The following is a 13,154-nucleotide window of genomic DNA, read 5'->3' as shown; positions in this document are numbered from 1 at the left end:
TATCTGAGAAGTTGGTTGGTATAATTTCAATCTTTTTGAATTTACTGAGGCTCTTTTTGTGGCCTAGTATGTGGTCTTTTCTGGAAAACATTTCATATGCCCTTAAGAAGAATGTGTATCCTGCTTCTTTTGGATGGAGTGTTCTACAGATGTCTCTTAGGTCCATCTGTTCTAATGTGTTGTTCCGTGCCTCTGTGTCCTTAGTTATTTTCTGTCTGGTTATCTGTCCTTTGGACTGAGTGGGGTGTTGAAGTCTCCTCGAATGAATGCATTACATTCTTTTTTGCCTTTTTATTCTGTTAGTATTTGTTTCACATATGTTGGTGCTCCTGTATTGGGTACATAGTTGTTTATAATGGTTATATCCTCTTGTTTGATTGACCCCTTTATCATTATGTAATGTCCTTCTTTGTCTCTTGTGACTTTCTTTGTTTTGAAGTCTATTTTGTCTGATACAAGAACTGCAACACCTTCTTTTTTTCTCCCTATTAGTTGCATGAAATATCTTTTTCCTTCCCTTCACTTTTAGTCTGTGTATGTCTTTGGGTTTGAAGTGAGTCTCTTATAGGCAGCATATAGTTTGGTCTTGTTTTTTAATCCATTCATTGACTCTATGTCTTTTGATTGGTGCACTCAGACCATTTACTTTTTGGGTGATTATTGATAGGTATGTACTTAATGCCATTGCAGGCTTTAGATTCGTTGTTACCAAAGGTTCAAGGGTAATTTCCTTACTATCTAAGAGTCTAACTTAACTCAGTATGCTCTTAAAAACACTATCTAAAGGTTCTTTTTTTTTTCTGTTCCATTTCTTCATCCTCCATTCTTTATATATTAGGTATTATTTTCTGTAGTCTTTATCTATACCTTTTTAGTACCTCTTGTGACAGCTATTTACCCTTAGAAACACTTCCATCTATAGCAGTCCCTCCAAAATAGACTGTAGAGATGGTTTGTGGGAGGTAAATTCTCTTAGCTTTTGCTTATCTGGAAATTGTTTAATCCCTCCTTCACATTTGAGTGATAATGTTGCCGGATAAAGTAATCTTGGTTTGAGGCCCTTCTGCTTCATTGCATTAAATACATCTTGCCACTTCATTCTGGCCTGTAAGGTTTCTTCTGTGAAGGCTGATGATAGCCTGATGGGCTTTCCTTTGTATGTGATCTTATTTCTCTCTCTGGCTGCTTTTAATAGTCTGTCCTTATCCTTGATCTTTGCCATTTTAATTATTTTATATCTTGGTGTTATCCTCCTTGGGTCCCTTGTGTTGCAAAATTTGTGCACCTCCATGCCTGAGAGTCTTATCTCCTTCCCCAGATTTGGGAAGTTTTCAGCAATTACTTCCTTAAAGACACTTTCTATCCCTTTTTCTCTCTCCTCTTCTCCTGGTACCCCTATAATGCAAATATTGTTCCATTTCAAAGTCACACAGTTCTTTCAGTATTCTTTCATTCTGAGAGATCCTTTTTTCTCTCTGTCCCTCAGCTTTTTTGTATTCTCCTTTCCTTATTTATGTTTCATTTTTTGTCTTCTTCACCGTATCTAATCTGCTTTTAATACCCTGCATTGTGTTCTTCAACAATTGGATCTCTGCCCTAAATTTGTTCCTGAGTTCTTCTATATTTTTCTGTCCCTCCATGAGCATGTTAATGATTTTTAGTTTAAGATCCCTTTCAGGAGAATTCATGAAGTCAATTTCATTTGAATGTCTCTCAGGTGTTTTCATAATTTTGGTTTGAACCAGGTTCCTTTGGCATTTAATTTTTGTCTGTGGTGCTCTATTGTGCCCAGGAGCTCTTCTCTCTGGAGCTGCTCAGCCCCTGGAGCAATGTTGGGGTTCTCAGGGGAGCAGTGTTGGTTCCTGGGGGGAAGAAAGAGCTGTTTCCTGCTTCCCGGCTGGTGTGCCTGTCTGCACTGCCTCAACCAGTGGGTAGAGCACACAGGTTTAAGTCTCTATGCTTTGTGTTTGTAGCTGCTGTAGGTGGGGCTTCCCTCTGGCTTGGCCTGATGCCAAGGCAGGGGTTGTCATTTTGCGAGCCAGGTGCAGGCTAGCTGGAAAGAAGATCCAGTAGGCTCTGTATCAGGTGGTCGGGCTTGGAGCTGCCTATCTTGCCAGGGGGATGGAGCACCTGGAGATCGTTTAAGCTCCCAACTTGCTGGGCAGAGTGCACCTGGACAATTTTTTCTACCTGTCCTTTCTCTTGAGCAGTATGTTCTGTGCAATCCTTACCCCTTTAGCAGCCCTTTTGCTTTTAGGACATCTCTCAGACTGCCCACCGAGATCAGCCAGATATGAATCACTGTTTTCCACAAGCAGCTGGAATCTCCATCTGTCAAGGTATTTGCCTGTCTTAGTTTTCCAATCCCACTAATCAGCAGAGCACCATGCAATGTAGGTTCTTGCAGTCCCAGGCTTCCACTCCCTCTTTGCTCTCTTTCTCTTCCTCCTGCTGGTGAGCTGGTGTGGGGGAAGGGCTTAGGCACTGCCGTGTCACAGCTTTGATATGTTACCGTGTTCCATGAGGTCTACTCTTTTCTCCAGGTGTATGCAGTCTGGTGCAGCCTTCTTTCCTGTTGCTCTTTCAGGGTTAGTTGTATTAATTATATTTTCCTATTAGAGGTGGTTTTAGGAGGAGATCTCTGTCTCACCTCTTATGCTGACATCATTAGTCTAGTCTCCAGGTTGCCCTTTTCTGTTGTTGATTGTGTCATTTGCTATACAGAAGCTTTTTAGTGTGAAGTAGTACTACTTTTTTATTTTTTGTTTCTCAAGAATGTGTCCAGGAAAAATTGTTCATATTTATGTTCAAGAGATTCTTGCCTATCTTTTCTTCCAAGAGTTTTATGGTTTCATGTTCTACATTTAGATCTTTAGTCCATTTGAAGTTGACTTTCATGTATGGTGTTAGACAGTAATTCAGTTTCATTCCCTTGCATGTGGCTGTCCTGTTTTCCCAACACCCGTTGTTGAAGGGGCTGTCTTTTATTCACTGTATACTCATGGTTCCTTTATTGCATTTTAATTGACTGTATATGTGTAAGTTTACATCTGGGCTCTCAGGGGAGAAATTAAAGAAGACACCAATAAATGGAAATACATCCTGTGCTCGTGGATAGGAAGAATTAGTATTGTCAAAATGGCCATCCTGCTTTAAGCAATCTACAGGTTCAGTGCAATCCTTATAATCAAACCACCAACAGATTCTTCAACAAACTAGAAAAAATAGTTATAAAATTCATATGGAACCACAAAGACCCTGAATCTCCAAAGCAATCCTGAGAAGGAAGAATAATGCTAAGGGGATTATTCTCCCCAACTTCAAGCTCTATGACAAAACCATAGTAAGTAAGACAATTTGATACTGGCACAAGAAGAGAGTCATAGATTAATGGAATAGAATAGAGAGCCCCGATATAACCCCCCACATATATGGCCAATCAATATGTGATAAAAGAGGTATGGATATACAGTGGGGAAATTACCACATCTTCAACAACTGGTGTTGGCAAAACTAGACAGTTATATGTAAGAGAATGAAATTGGATTGCTGTCTAACTCCATATACAAAAAAAAGTAGTGTTGAAATGGATCAAAGGCTTGAATGTAAGTCATGAAACCATAAAACTCTTAGAAGAAAACAGAGGCAAAAATCTCTTAATTATAAATGTAAGCAACTTTTTTGTGTACACAACCCCACAGGCAAGGGAACCAAAAGCAAAAATGAACAAGTTGGACTATATTAAACTAAAAAGCTTCTGTACAGCAAAGGACATGATCAGTAGAACAAAAAGGCATCTCACAGTGTGGGAGAATATATTTATGAACAACATATGCAATAAGGTTATTACATCTAAAATATATAAAGAACTCACCCCTCAATGCCCAAATAACAAATAACCTTATTTAAGAATGGCAGAGAATATGAACAGACACTTCTCCAAAGAGGAAATTCAGATGGCCAACAGGACGTGAAAAGATGTTCCACATCGCTAATCATCAGGGAAATGCAAATTAAAACCACAGGGGGATATCACTTCACACCAGTTAGGATAGCCAAACATCCAAAGACAAGGAACAACAAATGTTGGTGAGTATGCGGAGAAAGGGGAACCCTCCTGTGTTGTTGGTGGGAATGTAAATTAGTTCAACCATTGTGGAAAGCAGTATGGAAGTTCCTCAAAAAACTAAAAATAGAAATACCATTTGACCCAGGAATTCCACTCCTAGGAATTTATCCAAAGAAAACAAGATCCCAGATTCAAAAAGACAATGTACCCCTATGTTTATCACAGCATTATTTACCATAGCCAGAATTGGAAGCAACCTAGGTGTTCATCAGGAGATGAATGGATAAAGAAGATGTGGTACATATACACAATGGAATATTATTCAGCTATAAGAAGAAAATAAATCCTATCATTTGCAACAACATGGATGGTGCTAGAAGGTATTATGCCCAGTAAAATAAGCCAGTTAAATGAAGACAAAACCAAATGATTTCCCTCATTTGTAGAGTATAAAAATGAAGCAAAACTGAAGGAACAAATCAGTAGCAGACTCACATACTCCAGTAAGGGACTAGCAGTTATCCAAGGGAAAGGGAGTGGGGAGGGTGAAAGAAGGGTTTAAGAGGTATTATGATCACACATCATGTAGGTGGGGCATTGGGAAGGCAGTGTAGCACAGAGAAGACAAGTGTTGATTCTATAGCATCTTACTCTGCTGATGGACAGTGACTGTAATGGGGTACGTGGGGGGACTTGATAATATGGGTGAATGTAGTAACCACGATGTTGCTCATGTGAAACCTTCAAAAGATTGTATATCAATGATACCTTAATTAAAAAAAGAGGGAAAAAGATAAAAGAGTCCAATATGGAAAAAAAAAGATTGCTTTGTTATTTGGCATCTTTTGTGGTTCCATGTGAGTTTTAGGATTATTTCCTCTAGCTCACTGAAAAATGCTGTTGGTATTTTGGTATGGATTGCATTGCATCTGTACATTGATTTGGGCCAGATGGCCATTTTGACAATATTAGTTCTTCTTATCCATGAGCATCGGATAGATTTTCACTGGTGTCTTCTTTAATTTCTCTGATGCATGTCTTACAGTTTTCAGAGTACAGGTCTTTCACCTCCATGATAAGGTTTATTCCTAGGTATTTTATTCTTTTTGATGCAATTGTAATTGGAGGTGTTTTCCTGATGTCTCTTTTTGCTAGTTTGTTTTTAGTATATAGGAATGCAACTGAGTTCTGTGTATTAATTTGTATTCTGCAACTTTGCTGAATTAAGTTATTCTAATTTTTGTGTGTGGAATTTTTAGGGTTTTCTATATGCAATATCATGTCATCTGTAAATAATGACAATTTAACTTCTTCCTTATCAATTTGGATGCCTTTTCTCTCTTTGTGTTGTTTGAATGCCATGGCTAGGACCTCCAGTACTATGTTGAATAAAAATGGTGAGAGTGGACATTCTTTTATTCAGCATGCTTCTAAATGATCAACGGATCAATGAACAAATCAAAGTGGAAATCAAGCAATACATGGAGAAAAGTGAAAACAAAAGTACAACAGTTCAAAATTTGTGGGACATTTCAAAAGTAATTCTAAGAGTGAAGTACATAGCAATACCAGCCTACCTCAAGAAACACAAACAATCCCAAATAAATGGTCTATGTTTAATAAAAGTGGTGAGAGTGGACATCCTTGTCTTGTTCCTGATCTTAGAGGAAAAGCTTTCAGCTTTCCTGTGTTACATACGATGTTTGGTGTGCGTTTGTCATATATGGCCTTTATTATGTTGAGGTACATGCCCTCTATTTTCATTTTGTTTTGGGTTTTTATCATGAATGAATGTTGAATTTGGTCAAATGCCTTTTAACCCAAATCCAGATTATCATGTGATTTTTATCCTCCTTTTTGTTAATGTGGTGTATCACTTTGATTGATTTATGTATATTGTATGACCCTTGCGTCCCTGGAGTAAATCAGACTTGGTGGTGATATGTGATCCTTTTCATGTATTTTTGAATCTGTTTCACTAAATTTGTTTAGTATTTTTACATCTTTGTTCAGCAGGGATATTTGTTTATAATTTTCTTTCTTTGTAGTGTCTTTAGTTTTGGAATTAGAGTGATGCTGACCTTATAGAATTAGTTTGGAAGTATTCCCTCCTCTTCTACTTTTGGAATACTTTAGGAAGGATGTTTATGAGTTCTTTAAATGTTTGGTAGAATTTAGCTATGAAGTTATCTGGAAAGTAGCCTTTTGTTTGTTGGGAATTTTTTGATTACCAGTTCAGTTCTTAACTGGTAATTGGTTTGTTCAAATTTTCTGATTATTCCTGGGTCCGTCTTGAAAGGTTGTGCCTTTCTAGGGAATTTGTCCATTTCTTCTAGGTTTTCCAATTTATTGGTGTATAATTTTTCATAGCATTCTTTAATAATTCTTTGTATTTCTGTGGTATTTGTTGTGACTATTCATTTTTCATTTCAGATTTTGTTTATTTGTGTACTCCCTTTTTTTTTTTCTTGGTAAGTCTGGGTAATTGTTTATTTTGTTTATTATCTCAAAGAACCAGCTCTTGGTTTATTTGTTTTCTTCCTCTCTTTTATTTATTTCTGCTCTGATCCTTATGATGTCCCTTCTACTAACTTTTGGTTTAATTTGTTCTTGTTTTTCTAATTTCTTTAATTTTGAGTTTAGACTGTTTATTTGGGATTGCTCTTGTTTCTTGAGGTAGGCTTGTATTGCTGTGTACTTCCCTCTTAGAATTGCTTTTGCAGCATACCACAAATTTTGAACTGTTGTATTTTTGTTTTCACTTGACTCTATGTATTGCTTGATTTCTACCTTGATTTGTTCATTGATCCCTTGATTATATAGAAGCATGCTGTTTACCCTCCATATATTTTTTTTTTCTTTGTGTAATTTATTTCTAGTTTTATGCCATTGTGGTATCAAAAAATGCTTGGTACAATTTCAATCTTTTTGAATTGATTGAGGCTTTTTTTTTTTCTCCTAAGATGTCAGCTGTTCTGTAGAACATTCCATGTACACTTGAGAAAAATGTGTACTTTGCTCCTTTGGGGTGGAATGTGCTGTATCTATTTATGAAGTCTGTCTGATCTAGGATGTTGCTCTGTGCTTCATTCCCTGATTTATTTTCTGTATGGTTGATCGGTGCCATGATGTAAGTGGTGCTTTAGGGATAATGTGATTGATTTGCATTCTGTTTCCCTCTTTAGTTCTGTTAGTATTTGTTTTACATATTTAGGTACTCCTTTGTTGGGTGCATAGATGGTTGTAATTGTTATATATATCCTCTTGATGGCTGATCCCTTTATCATTATATAATGGCCCTCTTTGTCTCTTGCTACTTTCTTTGTTTAGAAGTCTACATTGTCTATTCAAGTTCTGGTACTCCTGCTTTTTCTCCCTGTTATTTGCATGAAATATCTTTTTCTGTACCTTCACTTTCAGTCTATGTATGTCTTTAGGTCTGAAATGAATTTCTTATAGGCAGCATATAGATGGGTCTTGTTTCTTAACCATTCTGCCACCCTATGTGTTTTGATTAGTGCTTTTAGTCCACTTACATTCAAGGTAGTTATTGATAGGTGTGTATTATTGCCTTTTTTGTTAATTGTTGTCTGGTTGTTTGTTTAGTTCCTTTCTGATCCTTTCTTCCTCTCTTATACTCTTCTCTTGTTATTTGATGGTTTTCTTTAGTGTTGTGATTGTATTTCCTTTTTATTTATTTTTTGAATCTATATAGGCGTTAGGCCTGCAATTACCATAATTTTCATAGTTTCCTAAATATGTAAGTCTATATTAAGTTAATGGTTACTCTATTTCAAACACAGTCTAAGAGTACTTTTTTTTAATTCTCCTTTCTCACTTTTTGTATTACGTGTTATAATCTATAATATTTTTTGTGTATCTCTTGACTTATTTTGTTTATAGCTGATATTAGTACTTTTTTTCTTTTTACTTCATACTTGCGTAGTAATTGTTCTACTACCTTTACTGGGAGTTTATTTTCCCTGATAAAAAATATTTAGGTTTATTAACAGTTCCATGTACAGAAGTCCCTTTGGCATGTCTTATAAGGCTGATTTATTAGTGGTGTATTCCTTTAACTTTTGTTTCTGGGAAACTTTTAATCTCTCCAATTCTGAATTATAACCTGCTGGGATAAGATTTTGGGTTGAAGATACTTCTGTTTAAATATATTAAATATTTCATGGCACTCCTTTCTTGCCTGTAAAGTTTGTGCTGAGATATCTGTTGATAGCCTGATGGGTTTTCCTCTTATAAGTAATTGTTTGCTCCTCTTTAGCTCCTTTCAATACCCTCTCTTTATCCCTAATTTATACCATTTTAATTATTATATTTTGTTGTTCTTTTCCTGGGCTTCCTCTTGTTAGGGGCTCTGTGCACTTCTATGGCCTGGATGTCTCTTTCTTTTTTCCATATTTGGGAAGTTTCAGCAATTATTTCTTAAATGAGACTGTCTACTTTGTTTCTCTCTTTGCATTCTGGTATCCTTATTATGCTAATATTGTTTTGTTTGCAGTTGTCTCACAGCTCTCTTAGCATTCTGTCATTCCTAGAGATTCTTTTTTCTCTCTGTTTCTCAGCTTTGTTATTTTCCTTTGGTCTACTTTCCATCTCATTGATTGTCTCCTCTACTTTCAGTAATCTGTTATCCCCTCCATTTTTTTTTTTCATTTTGGTTACTGTATTCTTCAGCTTTGGGTGGCTCTTTTTAAATCTTACCTTTCTTTGTTGAAGTCTTCCCTTAGATCATCAGTGCTGTTCTGCAGATCAGTGAGCATACATATGACTGTTACTTTAAAATTTATCAAGAAGATTGGTTATTTCCATTTCACTATTAGACTTCTTTTTGATGTCTTATCCTGTAGTTTTGTTTGGAACATATTCCTCTGTCTCCTCATTTTGTCTGGGTTGTATTAGGTAGATCCTTTATGCCTCCTGGTCTAGAGAGTAATGGTTTTATTAAAAGGCATTCTGTGCCCTGAAGCTCAAGACTGTTTGCTCACCACTGCCTGGTTCTCTTTTGCAGTGGAGCTGCAATTGTTGTGGGTGGGCAGAGTCACCTTTCTGCCTGTCTGCAGGCATTGGTTGGTCTCTGTCAGTCAAGGCTTTGTGGGCCATGCAGTGGTGCTGCTACTGGTATCTTCTCCTTGGGGCCACTCCCTGCTCCTCTGCCAGCAGTGGCCTATCTCACTTGTCTGTGGCTCAGAACTCACCTCACATGGACCTTTGTGAGCTGTGCAGTTGTGCTTCTGCATGGTTGGTTGTGGGTGGGGGCCCCCCAAACTGCTTTCCCTGCAGCAAATGGCGGTGCTGCTGGGACAATGGGTGGGCAGGGCAGGTGTGTAGGTGAGCACAGTGGAACTGGGCCTCTAGAAACAAGGAGGGTGCCTTTGGAGCTTGCTCCCACAGGCACCTCCCTAGTTGGACTGAGAGAGCACCAGGAAGCTTGGAAAGCATCCTTCTTCTATCCAGGAAATAAAGTCTGAGTGCTGCTGTGCCAGGTGGGCAGGTGTGTAAGGATGTGCCTCAGGACTAAGCTGCCAGCCAGTGTGACAGGGCGTTTGGGGCTGGTTCCTGTCAGCACCCAACTATTTGGGCTGAGGGAGGGCTGGAAAGTGTCATCCAGCTGCCCTTTTTCCTGTGGAGAGACCTCTGTCCAATCCCTACACTTCTGGCATCCTTCCTGCTGCTGATAAATCTTTCATACTGCTGCCACTGTGTTGGGTCTCAGTGGGATCTGAGGAGAGTGCCTTTCCTCCACAGGCAGCTGGAGTCTCAGCCTCACAGAGCACTCCGACTCTCCCTGGTGTCCAGCCCCAGTAACCACTAAAGATCAATGCTATGCATGCTCTTGGTTCCAGAGTGGATCTCCAGGGCTACGTGTGCAGAGTTCCTGAGTGCCCATCCCCTCCCCACTCCATTTCTCTCCCTCCCCCAGCTTGTGGGCTGGGATGGGTAAGGGCTTGAGTCTCAATTGCTGGAGGCTCTGCCACTTTACCCTTCTCTATGTGGTCTGCTCTTCTTCACCAGGTGTAGATCATCTGTTATGTATTTTCAGCTTGTTTTCAGGGTCAGTTGTATCTGCTGTAGTTGCTTCCTTGGTGCGTATGTGGGATGAGGTTTCTGCCTTGCCTTTCTACTCTGCTGTCTTTCCCCCAACTTCCTTGCCTCTTGCAGCTTTTGGTGACTCCTGGTGTTCTTTACCTCCTGGCTGCTAACTCCAATCTCTTGTCTCCATCTTCACAGAGCCTTCTCTTTGTGTCTTCTCTTCTGTCTCTTGTAAGGATACTTGTTATTTTTGTTTAGGGCCCACCTGTATAATCTAGAGTGATCTCATCTTAATATTCTTAATTATATCTGCAAATACTCTTTATCCAAATAAGGTCACATTCACAGGTTCTTGTGATTAGGACATGGACATCTTGTGGGGACTGCCATTCAATCCCCTTATCCTTTCAAAGTATTTGTTATTCATTTGAAGTACAGTAGAGTTCATTTGTTTCTGTTTATATTCAATTTTAGGTTTCTCCTATCCTTAGTTGTTTCTTTTTGAATATGCAAAACATTAATATAGGTTCAAAAATCAAATTACAAGTTAATAGATAGAGTTAAAATTATAGTGATTGTTACTAAGGAAATGGACAGGTTCTCTGGTAGAGAAAAATGGGAGAGACCATATTTATTTAGTTAGAAGGTCAGGCAGTACTTATTTGAATAAGTGGCATGTAAACTGCGATTGAAAGAATAAGAAGCCAGTCATGTACAAGTGGAAAAAAACAGCTTTCCAGCAGATGGAAAGAGAACAAGAGAGGGCTGTGATGCAGGGGAACAGCTGGATGTATTAGAGGAAATGAAGAAGGCCAGTGGGTGAGTACACATTGGGCAAGAGGGAGCACAAAGTGAGTGAAGTTGTAAAGAAAGCAGGAGCCAGGAGATGTAAGTTATTATAGACTGTGTGAAGAGGTGGAAAAAGCCAGTGGAGAATAATCAGTAGCATTTTTTTTTTTTTGAGAGGGCATCTCTCGTATTTATTGATCAAATGGTTGTTAACAACAATAAAATTCTGTATAGGGGAGTCAATGCTCAATGCACAATCATTAATCCATCTCAAGTCAGTGGCATTTTTTAGAAGTGTACTTTTGAAGGACTGTAATTGATGCTCTGTGGAGCACACAAAGCAAGAGTAAAAGTATGGAGTCTACTGATAGACTTGTGACAGTACAACCTAACTGATGCAGAGGATGTGATAATGTTGGCTCACTCAAGAGTGGTAGTGGGAAAAGGGAGAAAAGTAGATAGATTTGAGATGTATTTTGTATTGAACTGAAAGGACTAGTTTGTGAATTGAATCTGGGTGGGTAGAGAGAGGGTTTTGGGCATATGGTTGTTGTAATATTTAAGGATGACTTCCAAATTAACTGGGAAATAAATCCATAGCAAATGAATCAATATTTATTTGTAAGATTGATAGGAAGAGTCAGGATTTCTCTATTGGACTGGTTATGTTTGAAATGCCTATGACGTGCTAATGGAAATACCACATTGATAGTTTAAAAGTACAAGTCTTAAACCTGGGAGAGGAAAATGGAATCTCAGTCTTCCTATCTGGTCCCTCCAGGCATTACTCAGTCCAGGCCTCCCTACTGCACATCTGTGATCCCCATTTGTATGTAGCCTGTAAATATAAACAATATGTCAGAAGTTGGCCAGTTATTATTTGAGGCATTGTGGGCAACTTGGGCTGGAGATGGTCTCTAGACCCACATGTGGTATTTCAGTCCCAAATCATTCTTTCTGGAGAGCTACAGTAATTTTCCTTCAGAGTCATTTAAGTATTGCACATTCTGCTTTAGCATAGCTTTATTTGGAGCCTTTCAGAATAAGAGTCTTTGCCATTATTACACTAAAACGTACTAAGCTTTCTTCTGCCCCATCTGAACATGACTTATTGTATGAGATTACCCTAAGAAGGAAATTTTGCTACCAAGAAGGGAAGTGTGTGTATGTGTGTGTTTTATATGTAGTCTTTGGTTGATATGGTTTGTATGTCAGTTCTTACACCAACATCACATTGTTTTAATTATAGTGTTTTTATATTATGTTCTGTAATCAGTAGGGCTTATCTTCCTGAATCATTTTAAAGATGTTTTGCCTTTTCTTACATATTTATGCTTACAAATGTATTGTAGAATCAAAATTGTTGACACTTTTTTTTAGGAAGTGTGAAATTTTTCCCCTGCTTGTTTTTGCCTTGATTATTATAAATACTTTCTAGTCTTGTCTTACATTGAGAAATGTCTCTCTCTTAGTTTTTCCTGTTCTTTCTTTCCTAAAGAGAGGTTGTCATTTTCCATTTCCTTATTTATTAAGCACCTGTTTTACATAAGCACTATACTAATTCCTGGACAGGAGGGATTACACAGTGAATTAAACAAAGTGTGATAAATCATATTATGAAATAAAATTGGGACAATGTACTAGGAATTTATAATTAAAATAGTGTGCTTTTGGGAGGCTAAAATGTTTTGCTTTTAATCATGAATGTCAGTTTCTGACATTTTATTTTGTTTATTTAAAATTTCTTAAACAGCTTTTTTCCTTTATTTTTATTTTTTTAAGGGTCACACAGCAATGCTTCATACTGGCTCATGGCATCCCAAAATAAAGGGAGAATTTGTGACTTGCTCAAATGATGCGTGAGTATTGTTGATAATTCTTCTAATACATTCATATCTTTCAATATTTTAACATTTGTATTGTAACAATCTTGCCATTAAAGCAGGAGATAGAGTATTGGGAATCCTGATGTTTACATATTCTTGTACTTAACTTTGATTTTAGCTAGTAGTGTAAGATTTGTTAAATAAATATGGAAACTGTGAAAATGAGATTTGGTGTAATTCCAGTAGAGTTTATTAAGGGCCACAATGGATCAGATTGATAATATTAAGTGTACTCAAATGACCTTGAAGTTGAGATTAATAATTGTTACTTTTTGTAGTAAAGACAGATTTTCATTTGAGTCTAAAAACTAATGTAAGCTTATTATTTAAATTATTGTTTTTTGGGAGTGTTAACTGAAAAA

General features: G+C 37.6%; 1 protein-coding gene across 2 annotated transcripts in view; it reads left to right on the top strand.

The window, feature by feature from the left end:
* Window positions 1–13,154, top strand: part of WDR70 (WD repeat domain 70) — a 377,617-nt gene that overhangs the window by 140,266 nt on the left and 224,197 nt on the right. For both annotated transcript variants that reach the window (XM_073236962.1, XM_037002306.2), the window contains exon 9: window positions 12,689–12,765. In XM_073236962.1, coding sequence (XP_073093063.1) covers window positions 12,689–12,765 — 77 coding nt within the window. The remainder of the gene's footprint in view (window positions 1–12,688; window positions 12,766–13,154) is intronic.

Source organism: Manis javanica, chromosome 1 (genome assembly GCF_040802235.1).
Source record: "Manis javanica isolate MJ-LG chromosome 1, MJ_LKY, whole genome shotgun sequence".
In the NCBI taxonomy this organism is placed as follows: domain Eukaryota; kingdom Metazoa; phylum Chordata; class Mammalia; order Pholidota; family Manidae; genus Manis; species Manis javanica.
Note: the sequence above shows the minus strand (reverse complement) of the source record. Positions and strands in the feature narration are given on the sequence as shown.